We start from the raw sequence: 12,553 nt of genomic DNA, 5'->3' as shown, positions 1-12,553 counted from the left end.
TATCACTTCTTCCATCGATAATGGTTTTGAAACCTTTATTTTAAAATATTTCCAGTTTATGCAAACCCCACAAGCATAATCTTGTCTGTCTGTCCTTTCGTTCATTCGTCTATCCATGTATCTAGAAAGTGCAATTCTATCTTGAACGCTTTATGATAAACTTTGCAGGAAGGTAGTGCATCACTTTTAGATGTGCACGGAGGAAAGTAAACGGAAAGCAACTGTGATTATTACAATGAACAGAATATTCATTATCCAGGGAAAATGACTGGACCACTTTCAGTTGAATTACGGTTGACACAACAGGTTCGAAGGTTCTTGCTTTTTAAAGTATCGTTGTCTACAACTTTCTACCATATATATCTACCTTAAACTTACGGAAAATACCACTGAGTGAATTCATTTCATGCAAAATATACAAATTATCTTGAATACTGCTGCGAGACCGTAGAAACCAAGTGCAAAGATAGAATATTTAGTTTGTATGCCCCTGGTGTGCAAAAAAAAACCATTAATTACATCCGTGTAAAGAATGCCACTAAATAAAGAAACTGTCAATGTAGAGGCTACTTCGTTTGTTTTCGTTTTAGTTGCTTATAAAGTTATCTACTATGAGCATTTTTTTCATTATTTCACATTACGCCGGAAAAGAAAACCTATTACTATGTGTGTATAAACAGGGTCTGCTCTCCAAGACCAATGTACTAAGTTTTTGCATGTCTGTACTTTGACTACTGACACGAACACTTTTTGTCACCAATTAGATTTTTGAATTTTGTAAAGATGTTCACTTTTTACGCGGTTATGTTCAGTTTTTGTTTGGAGATGTATACAGATATTTGTTGTGCTTAACAACGTAAGACGGCAGTGAAATAATAAGCGCATTAATTCAAAGAGGAAAATTATATCAACTTCTGTAAAAAAAAAAAAAAAAAAAAAAAAAAAAAAAGAAAAAGGGTAAAAAGCAGCTCAAGAGTATCACGCAATTTTCAGACATCAAATCAGCGGAGACAGACAAGAAAGCGAACAATGTACCCTAATGCAAAATCGATCAATCGAAAGTAATTGAGCATCCCGGACTTCTATGTAGATATGAGAATACAGACCGCATGACCGTATCAGTAAGTTTCGGACTTCTCCGCTTTTTTTAAAATATACTGATGAAAAAATGATTAAAAATGGCACACTCGAGTTTTCATATTTTATTACAAAGTTTAAGGTCGTTCAATTTTATTGCCTTTGAAACAACATTTATTTTTCTAACAAACGACCTCATCGTTTTTACAAGTATTCTTTGCACAACAGAATCCAAACATTTCGTAGTAGTAAGGTGTAAGACAGTTATCTGCTTTTGTCTGTGGTGTATCGGGACACACACATTCGTAATCGCTAGAACTGAGTGCGTGGCAACGGGCTGGTTCATTACAAACACTTGGGTTGGCGCATGGATCTGGACGTGTTGTTTGTTTGATAGTTGTTACGCGTTGAGTCGTCGGTTTGGCAGAAATTGTTACTTGTGAGTTGTTTGTATTATCACATGTTGTACCGTAGTACCCATTAAAACAATGACATTTAAAAGAAGATCCCTGCAAAATACACGTACCATGAACACAAGGGTTAGAATCACAAGCATTCATTTTAATTTCACAGAAAGGTCCCGTATATCCAGTTGGACATGCGCAGCTATGGCCAAGGATATTTGAAGTGCATGTGCCGCCATTTTTACAGGGTGATGATGTGCAGTGATCTGTGTATTGACATCGTTCACCTGTAAATCCTGCAGTACAAACACACTGAAAGTCATGGGATAACACCAGGCATCTACCTACAATAAACACAATGAGCATGACATCGCGGGAAGAACTACACAAAATACGAAATAATTCTGATAAAACTTACGATATTGCTGTCTGAATTACTACGTGTTAAAAAAAAAACAAGCTTTCATTTATACAAATTTGGTCCAGTTAATTACTGAATGGTATGTACTTTTATTAGAGATCTTATACTAATTTATTCTGTCCGTAACACAAGATTTTCGCGTTCGTATTTTATTTTTTTTCTGGGGTATTTTTGAATGGTGGAAGGATTGATTATTGGGGTTTAACGCCCGAGCAGCAATATTTCAGCTATATTCAAGCAATGAACATGAAAGGGATGATAAAATGAACATATAATGATGATGATGAAATGAAAAAAGGGATGGAACACGAGGACAAAAGGGTCGACAAATTTTGATTGCCACAAGATAACAGGGAGGGTGGGTAAGGTCGGGCAATTTAGCCTCCTGTGGCGGAGCGCAAAGGTTCCTACTCCAATCGAATACCACAGCAAGGTTCTTTAACGTGCAAGGAACGTGGCATCTTTCCCAACAAGGTGCACCACTATGGTTTGCGGTCAGGTTTTCCGTATTATAGCCTAACAACCCCAGCATGTAACACGCCAGGTGTACCCCATTCTACCACGTGGAACACACATCCAAGTTGCTCTGTGGGCAGAGCGCCTAGCATTTTAATTAACATATTAAGTAAAGATTTAAAAAGTACCTCCATTTTGACATGGGTTTCCAGAACATGGATTTATCACAGTTCCGTTGCCATTACAAACTTTGCATTTCACTAAAAAAAAGAAAACTTGAGTTTAACGATCATTAAAATCTTATGCGTTTAGCATGACAAATCTTGTAAACTGTTGGTAACGAAAGAAATATTCTTCTTTATAAGTGATTCTATTAAACCAATGAGCATTTACATAATTTTGTCTTTAGATTAGACCAAGACTACGTCAAGATGATACGGTTTCTATTCTATATGGAGAATTTAAAATTCATTGATTTACATATCAATGGTGGATATTTCATGCAGTTCAGGACGAGAACAATTGCTTAAAGGTGAACACGCTACCCTAAGAACACTATGATCATCGAGACGTTTCTTCTTATGAAGGAAATAAAAACAAACGATATAACATAAGTCATGATATGCAAATCGACTGGACAGTTATTTATTTGAGGAAAACCATTGTAGGTCGAGCGTTCAGCAACCGAAGTAAAAAATCTGCCTTGTTAAGTTATGGGTAATAGGGAAGATAGAGAATCATTATTTTTTATTGTTTTCAATGTATGAGTTAACATTTTTTTCCAAAAATATCCCTGCCCCCACCCCCGCTAATAAAATGGTCGGTGCCTTATAAGCATCATATTTGCAAAATGCAAATCCCTTTAATTCAACAAAAAATGTTATAGTTTTTTTTCAGGATAGCTATTAACCATGCATTATTTTGTATGCAAATTGACTGATAGCTTTTAATCATTAAATTAGAGTGATGATAACGGTTGTACGTAATGACTGTCTCTGTAATTTTGCGGCTGCTATCTTTTTAGCCGAGGCACTAAATTAAAAACTATTTTTAAAAATCAGAGGAAATAGGCGATTTGTGGCCACTTTGCTTCAAGAGGAAAAAAAATTTTCATGCGTTCATATCTACTATGTCCATCAAATCAACTTTGATTTCGTTGTCAGGGCAGTGTGAGTTCAGCTTGACAAGGTGATTGCATCGCAACATCTGCGAAGAAGGCGATCAACATTTTCCTCTTCATATAATTGATTTAGCCGTGCCAAAGTCTATTAAAGTCTGCCAAAATTGGTGGAATATTACATCATATCATACGTGAAAAGCGTCCGTCATTACCAAAAAATTATACTGTTCGGAATAAACACAACTAGATATTCTAAATCTAAAGATAGAATGGTGCTATTTCTCAGTATTTTCGGTTGGCGTTTTGTGTACCCTACTTAAGTAAATACTTCTGGACACTGTGATTGGACAAATTGGACAAATTGTGCTGATACCCAAAATGTCTTATTAATGCCAGACTCTAAAATTATTGTACTTTTAAAAAATTGCATTATATTGCTTGAAAACCATTTTATATAAATATTATGACTTTTTTAAAATTCATGTGCCTTTTGCAGAAAAAGGGGCAACTTTTACCCCAAACATCACCATAGAAACGAGATGGTTATGCTATGACTTTGCTCACATTTTCAGTTAAGGAAAATGAAGTATGACTGGAAAAAAGTCAGTTTATAGCTCCGTCATTTTTTAAAGTGGTGAATTAATTTTTCAAAAGTTTTGCTATTGTCGCCTATTGGGAAATAAAAAGTACCGTTCTACCTAATATGCACCCGGATCTCCAAAACCGAGGTAATACATATCAAAATCATCTCGTAGTTGAAACCATTCAGATTCAGCGTATTGTCTGCGGAATTAATTTTATTCAGATTATAGTACCTAACATTTATTTACCAATTTTAATATTTTTTGTATCTTTGAAATACATAACATGTTTATTTCATAAAGCAGGAATGTATGCAAACGCCAAACGTTGTCTATTCCATGTGGTTGTGCAAATGTTTTTTTTCTCGTAAGTGTTAATCGGTTTCAATGCATTTTAACATTGAAATTGATTTTTTTCTGGTCGTAATATCCTGTCTTTCATATACATGTATACGCACACATACAAATACGTCTCAGAATGTGACGACTCTATTCGCTACATCGGATAAATTGATACAGGGAAAATAATGTAAGCATAGAAGGGTCTGAAAAGTTCTTGGTCGTCCCTCCGCGGGACTCGATTTATGACTTCTGTAACAACATCGCCTGCCCAAAGTCCAGCGCCCTAGACCACTCGGACAGCTAGGCTATATAAAAATATAGCTTTCACTGGCCTGGTCATTTCTTATCTAGGGTTGTAACTTAGTATACGATGTATGGTAGTACAGGACAACAACACCTAGTTGCGCTGTTCTGTATTATCATACATCGTGTACTCGAGTCCCTCGAATGGAACGACCAAACATTTGCTTTGCAGATCTGACAGTTCTGACATCGTTGGGAATTTTAAGATCCTTTTATAATATCTCTTTATCGGTATTGTTGTACAATCTTTAAGACTTACATAAGTTAACAAGACCGCCTGCACTAAGTACAGCACCCTAGACTACTCTAGGGTAAAAATATAGCTTATGCTGGCCGGGTCATTCCTCCTCGTAGGACTGATCTAGGGCTGTAACTTGGTACACGACCCAGTACGGGATAATTAATCCAGGTGTTATTATGAAGGATAGAAGATCAAATTAATGATGCATGTCACAACAAATCAATATTATACAAACGTCTCAGAATATGACGACTATATTCGCTACACTGCTCCATCGGATCAAATTGATACTGGGAAGATAATGTAAACTACGAGGAGGAATGACCCGGCCAGCGAAAGCTACCACTCGGCGAGCTAGGCTAGAGCGCTGGACTTTGTAAAGGCGGTGTTGCCACAGGTGTCACAGCGGTACGAGTTCAAGTCCCGCGGAGGGAACAACCAAAAATTTGCCTCGCAAATTTGACAGTTCTAACATTGTTGGGAATTTTTCAGACCTTGTAAAAATACAAGCAAGACAAAACTGCTGAAACCCTAAAAACATTCAAATAATAACCAGTATCAAGTCGTGCCATAAACATAACCATAGTGCCACTAGGAGTTCCGAATGGTGTAAGACATTAACCTAATGATAAGCTTTTCACTTGACAAAGACTAACAAATTTTGTACTATTCATATATTATATTCATATATCATCTATAGCGATCAAAAGACAGTATATTCATTTAAAAACCATATAGACTAAACAATATCCAATAACATAAAATATCCTTGTCAAACGCACACAATGAGATAAATAATAGTTAGTTTTAATAACGTTGCAATAATAGAAAAAAAAACTGCATCTAAAAATATCATATTTTGGTGTTGATTTTACCTTCTAAGTGATCTAGTCGGTTTTGTACATCTTCAAACATTTTCATCAGCTTGTCTAACTTTGTGTTTAACTCTGCTGTTTCGTTGCCATTCATACCTCCAGAAAACTGCAGTAGAATTGTCAAGGCTTTAGGAGCCGATTAAACTATAAATACTTTAAAATCTAGCCCAGAGAGCGAGAGAGAGAGAGAGATGTAACCTCAAGTTCTACAATTGCTAGTTGTAATGCCACCACCCACTCTCGTTTGTGGCATTATTCATATGTGGATACATTTGGCTTAAAAATTCTAAAGATTTACTTGAAGACCTTAAATCCTGCAGTCTAATTTTCTGAAATTATTTCTCTTAAAACTTTTGATTTTTCAACACTTTATTCTACGTTGCCACATGATAAATTGAAATCTCGTTTAAAAGAACTTATTCACATATTTTTTGTGATTCGAGAAATTATGTTATTCTAGGTTACAAATTCACATATTTTCTAAAACATCTTAAAAGGGAACAAAGAAAATCAAGTTTTTAACATGTTTGATTTCCTCATTGATAATATATTTGTCATATTTGGAGGAGCTATTTTTCAGCCACATGTTGGTATTCCAATGGGTACTAATTTTGTTCCTCTGCTAGCCGACTCGCTTTTGTATTCTGACTGGGACTAAGTTTTTTTTCAGAATAAAATTTAAAAAGATGCAAAATCCTTTATTTTCCCATACAGATATATTTATGATGTATTGTCCATAAACAACTCTATTTTGGTAAATGGTTACCTTCTACATATCTACCAGACAAAAACAGCTTGTTCAGCATCTTTTTTGGATCTACATCTCAAATTCGACAACATTGGTCATCTCAGTACTAAGATTTATGATAAAATAGACGACTTTAGATTTAAAATTATAATTTTTCCTCACCTGTGCAGTAATATACCTTCATCTCCTGCTTATGGTGTTTATATTTCTTAATTGATTCGCTACGCTAGAGCAAGTACTAACATCTCTGATTTCCTTGGATTTCCTGCGTAACAGATTCCTGAATCAAGGATATGAGGAAATACGTCTAAAAAGGTCTCTTACCAAATTCTTTTTCAGATATCAGTCCTTGGTTGAAAAATACTCAGTTTCTTCTTAAACAATGAGTAATGATTGCTTTTTGTAAATTATTCTTTGAACTGATATGACCACTGACTTACCGATTATGACACTAAAGAATTTAAATACTATTTAATCGCCACCGGTAAATTCACGCCGAATTGGAAGAAGGAGGTTTTGGCTCTGAAAACCTAGATTTAACCCACCATTTCGTTTGAAATGTATGTACCAAGTCAAGACCATTGCGGTACAAGTTATTCCGGTGATGTAATATCTATTTTGTCAGATTTTTTTTGACTTGATTATGGATCGGATTAGTGTTCGGTAATTTTATTGTTACCGTTATTGAACGGAGCGGGAAAAAATGTACTTGGACAAATGCATTTAATGCCTAAATAGAAAAAATCACTAAGAAGTTTAGTTTAAAGTGCGCTTATTTAAATCCTCTGAAAATTATCCTCCCTTCAAGCATTTCTTTTCATGCACATCTAGCTATATACTGCCTAAACTTCTTATAAAATATCATCGAAATACATTTTAAAGATATACAAGATTACAAGATGTGTGTCCGGACGGGCACACATACAGGCAAGGGGTTTCTATATACCCCAAACTGTTTTGTGATTATAATATAACAGATAGATATCCCGTGGTCTCAATCTTGTATTTTTTCTATATCCTTCTAAAGTAAACCCTCATGTTTCATTTTTGATAGTCTTCGGCGTTTCAACATATTTGTGTCTGTGTAATATTGCTGTGAAAATGTAGAAAATCACTTTTTGTGAACAAAAATGTATAAACACAGGGACGTTAAACTAAGAATATATATTTTTCTTAGATTAACCTTTTTAGGAAAATTTGATTCTAATAATGTTGATGAGAGGTTACTTCTCCTGAAACACGTTTATAGCATATATAAATTTGCAATACAAATGATTGGTATTTTTGTATTTAGTTATACAATATTCTGGGAGATTTTAAAAATTGACAATACTGATAGCCTTCAAAAAACAAGTTGCAATGCCATAGTTTTGTTGTTTGTCATGTACTCTGAATGGAAATTGAAAAACTTAAGAACAATAAAAAAACAAAACAAAACAAAACAACAAAAAAAAACAAAACAAAACAAAACAAAACAAACAAAACAAATACAAAACAAAACTATGACAAAAATTGGGGGAAAACAAACAGGAAGTGCACTAAATAAAATACTTCTTTGTTTTGATGTTCATTTGTTTAGGAATTTGTGATACAAGACTTGTACCTTTTATGAACTGTCCCCGTGTCGAGCGCCACTATTTGAACATATCTATTGTTCCTGTCAAAAGGTTTCCTATTATGTATCCAGCACTATAAATCTAATTGTATTATAGTATTACAGTCTAATGTAGATTGCAACAATACAAAACTAACCCCCCCCCCCCAAAAAAAAAAAAAAAAAAAAAAGAATACCCACAAGAATTGATTTTATGCAAAAGTAAATTAGTAGATAGTGTGTTTGTTTCCTTCTATTTTCATTTCTTATTAATTTTTATGAAGTACAATTCCATATGCGTTCAAATTTTATGGTTAATTTTCTTTGACTTACATTACTAGTGAGATTCTGTAGATGATCGAAATTATCTTTGATGTCTGATGTCTCTTTTTGTACAGTATGCTTTAAAGTCAATAGTTCGTGTTCTGCACTCGAGATCCTACTGTCAAACTGCTTCACTGCTTCTATCTCTTGCTTCATAGTACAGAATTCGTTTTCAAATGCTTCAAAATCGGAACAGTTAATGTCAATAGGAATAAGGTTGAGTATATTAAAAAAAATATTGATTTAAAAGTTGATGTTAACAAAAACACAACGTAAGCACAACGATTCAACTTAATGTTTGTCACTGTGGCTAAATTGTGTTTTGTTAGCGCAACGATTTAACTTAATTTTTTGTCACTGTGGCTATATTGTGTTTATTTAGCGCAACGAATTAATTTAATGTTTGTTACTGTGGCTCAATTGAGTTTATTAAGCTCAATACTTAGTGTCACTGTAGGTTAATTGAGTTCATTCAACGCATCGATTTAACTTTAATGTTTGTCACAGTGACTAAATTATGTTTATTAAGCGCAACAATTCAATTTTATGTTTATAACTGTGGTTAAATAGTGTTCATCGATTAAAACTAGGACATACTAAACCGACACGATTCGGAGATAACACAAATATGTATATTAACATAAAACTTGTAAGTATTTTTTCTCTATACTCACAAGCAGCAGTAACCGAACATTTCGTTCCTTCAACACGCTGTATCCAAAACGTAAGTATCAAACAAATAAACTGTAACGATTTCATTTTTCTTCAAGTAAGGGATTGTCTGGTCAAAAACCTTATCAAAATAATCACCTTGGTAAGATAAGTCGGCAAAGTCAGTAACCCCGGTACACTAGTATACATATAAACATACATAGAAGTCACATAAACTACTGGTACCGATATCTTTACAAGGTTGTAAAGGACAGTTTATCAATAATTCTTACAATAACAAGGGCTAGTTCCATATCTTCAAATTTCAGAATATCGGCAAAAAAAAATACCGAAGCGTCAGCAGAGGGATAATTCAAATCCGTCAAAATCCAAAATATGGCCTAAACGTGATCACTTGAAATAGAAACAATCTACATACACAATGTAGCGAACAGAATAAAAGAGAGCACAAATAAAAACAGGAGATAAGGGAAACAAGACGTCACACAAAAAAGTAAAGCAGTAGTAATATGAACTCCGATTGGGAGTGACATCAGGTGGTCCGAAAGGGTAAGCATGACTGTCCTCTTCTCCTGCGACACACGTCATATTGCAGGTGAGTATAATCCTGTGGTAGAGTCTGGCACGGATAATAACTCCAAGACGTGTACACTGACAGCTACGTTTATTACAATAGTAGAAGCGAGGATCACAGAATATACAACATGTTCCGAATATATACTATTCACTTATATAAGACATATCCTTAATTCAATGTACATCTGGACATAAACATTCCATGTGTCCAGTTAACTATTCACTTATATAAGACATAACCTTAATTCAATGTATATCTGGGCATAAACATCCCATGTGTCCAGTTAACCTACCTTGCGTATGATTTACTGACCCATTTATTATTTGTGTATAATTAATTATTTTGTGTGTGCCTTTGCTTACACTTTAATTGTTTAGCCTTAGGTATTTTTGCTATTGTATAGTTACTTGTTTTGATAATACGTTCTTTTAATTCCCACTTTTTGGTTGTTCCATACCCCCAAGCATATGTAATTCAATTTATAATTAACATGAACAATACTAATTCTTAAAGTCACCAACCCATTCCTCCCTTTCTCAAAATAACAATTTAATCATTAATATTAATGTGTAAGTACTGTTCTATCACAATCCGAGAGTTTCAGTCATTTTCCGAATTCAATTCTGAGGTCTTTGATCTTGTCAATATTTTTACGACTGACACATGTCATACACCACTACATTGGAAATTTCCTCTACTTCATTCTTAAAACATTAAAAACAAAATACAATGAGTTTTATTCACCTAAAAAGAACCTTAAAGTTTTATTGTTTCCCGCCAAAAGAAAAACAAATTTTGAACCAAATTCACAGTAATTTGAAATACTTAAGATATTTCTCAAACCTCCTGTATGGAGCTGATGGTATGAACTCTTTTAAAAGTGGGGGTCACCGATCATATAAGAAAGTTAATGACATTTGTGTCCCATTTCCGCATAATTTTGTTTGATCATTGGACGTTTCCTATTCAAAATGTTGTTGGATGACGTTACGTCATAGTCAGCAACGAGACGTCTTTACAAGCTTCGAAACAGAAAAAAATTAATAGAATATTAAAATGGCAATACAAAAACTTAAAAGAAAAACGAAAGACAAAAAAAAAATATGACGGGAGAGAACAGGAGGTTGATCTAAAGGCGATTTATAATAATAAAACTATTCTGGTTGCATGATCGTGTTTTCTCGCGTGAACATATTATAATTCGTATTCACTTTTTAGTCACCACAATGCTTATTTACACTTCGAATGACCTACCTGGATCTGAAGTTCAACATTTACAAATGTACTTGGAGCTTTCAACAGTAGTAATATTTTAGGAAGGGAATATTGCACGACAGCCGCCGGTGAAGTATTTTTACATGTAAGAGAGTGCACATATACCTACCATTTGTACTTGTACAAGTTTGTGTCTTCTTGGGGCTTACTTTGCATCAAATTTGAAACAAGAGGCTCCAAGGAGCCGGAATTGCTCACCTGGTTGAATTTAATCTTTCAAAGGTAATGAATTTAACAAGTTGTCCTACAATTTTGACTCAGAAGACTTAGGTAGGTCTTATCATAGGGATCTTTCAGAAATTAATAAAATTAATTTATTTTTATCTATCACAGCTGGAATAATACTCGGTGTAATGATCCAAACAACGACTGGAGCTGATTGTCTTGAGATGAATGTTATCAATGATTTGTCAGTTATCCTCTGGTGGATTCATCTTACGCGGGGCAAGCAATGGGCAGATCGAAGACCCAGTTGAAAATGATGTAAAGTTTGTGAAGTCGAAGATGTAAACATTTTCCAAAGAAACGTTAATCCAAACCTTCAAACAAGAATACGATTATTACATAGAGGCTAAAAACCACTAATTCCACTTTCCATAGGCTTCTATGCTAATTTCACAATATTCAATGGCTTCTCTGGACTTTACCTTAACTTTAACCTGCAGAGGACTATATATCAGCATGATTCTACATATGTCAGCTCACAATCCTCAGAATGGCATGTGGGGTTAGCAGACTTGCAGTGCAGTACTGGTCACCGGAAGTGAAGGGTCTATAAATAGCATGGGAAATCCCAGTGTTTTCACAAGACAGGGGTATATTTAAAAATCATTATGGAGATTAGGCTTCACATCACAAGAAGCAAAATGCACCTATAAAATGTACAGAAATAGATTTCCTTTCAGAAACTGTTTCAATTTTTTAAATAAGATGAGAACTTTTTTCACAGCACTATGAGGAACAGGGGTAATTTCTGCGTAGGACTATTTTTGCGTACGTTCCAAATGCTCATGGGTTGAATTGGTGGTCTGTAACCTAGAAATGACCTTGTGGTCTACTTTCAGACCTTGATTTATATGATAACGCTGCACAATATTTTGACAAACAGGCGGATTTATGTTTCTAATGTACACATCTATCTACCTTTAGGTCTGCAAAAAATCCCTCTGGGGTCGTTGTCTGGCCCATGGACTATCATTTTTAATGGTCTGTTATTTGTAGATTTACTATTTGACTTGTTTCAAAATCCATGATTTTAAATGGGGAGGGTTGTGGTCACGCCAAAATATTTTAAGTCCGCCACATCTTTGCGCCTAATCCCGAGTCAAGAATTCCTGGCAACTGTATGTCTTGTTCCGTTTCCACCTTTAGTTTATTTTTATTCTTACTTGAGGATATAGGAGCAGCGTTTTCGCTCTACCTCTGTACAATGATGTTTTTGGGGCTAGCTGCAGCGTGCACTATGGTGTGAGGGTTTCCTTGTCGTTAATTTATGACCAATGGGTGGCATTGGGCTGACATTTTCATCTTTTTGCGGCTGTTG

At 34.7% G+C, this 12,553-nt stretch overlaps 1 protein-coding gene across 1 annotated transcript; it reads right to left on the bottom strand.

Annotated features, from left to right (window-relative positions):
* Positions 1 to 1,187: 1,187 nt before the first annotated feature.
* LOC148612464 (uncharacterized) lies at positions 1,188 to 9,319 on the bottom strand. The gene is made up of 5 exons (XM_088593935.1): positions 9,161 to 9,319; positions 8,496 to 8,665; positions 5,821 to 5,926; positions 2,547 to 2,618; positions 1,188 to 1,825 (listed from the first exon to the last, which is right to left on the bottom strand). Exons 1-5 carry the CDS (start codon positions 9,243 to 9,245, stop codon positions 1,260 to 1,262), a joined length of 999 nt encoding a protein of 332 aa, XP_088450061.1. The 5' UTR covers positions 9,246 to 9,319; the 3' UTR covers positions 1,188 to 1,259.
* Between the last annotated feature and the right edge of the window lie 3,234 nt (positions 9,320 to 12,553).

This window comes from Perna viridis, chromosome 7 (genome assembly GCF_037379345.1).
Source record: "Perna viridis isolate PV_CMFRI_1.1 ecotype Kerala chromosome 7, ASM3737934v1, whole genome shotgun sequence".
In the NCBI taxonomy this organism is placed as follows: Eukaryota; Metazoa; Mollusca; class Bivalvia; order Mytilida; family Mytilidae; genus Perna; species Perna viridis.
This window is presented reverse-complemented; position numbering and strand designations above follow the sequence as displayed.

Excerpts from the sequence above, each read along its gene's own strand:
- LOC148612464 (XM_088593935.1), bottom strand. The coding sequence starts at position 9,245 with ATGAAATCGTTACAGTTTATTTGTTTGATACTTACGTTTTGGATACAG. Across the intron at positions 5,927-8,495 it reads TACAGAATCTCACTAGTAAT|TTTTCTGGAGGTATGAATGG; the intron begins GTAAGTCAAAGA and ends ATTCTACTGCAG. Across the intron at positions 2,619-5,820 it reads CCGACTAGATCACTTAGAAG|TGAAATGCAAAGTTTGTAAT; the intron begins GTAAAATCAACA and ends TCTTTTTTTTAG.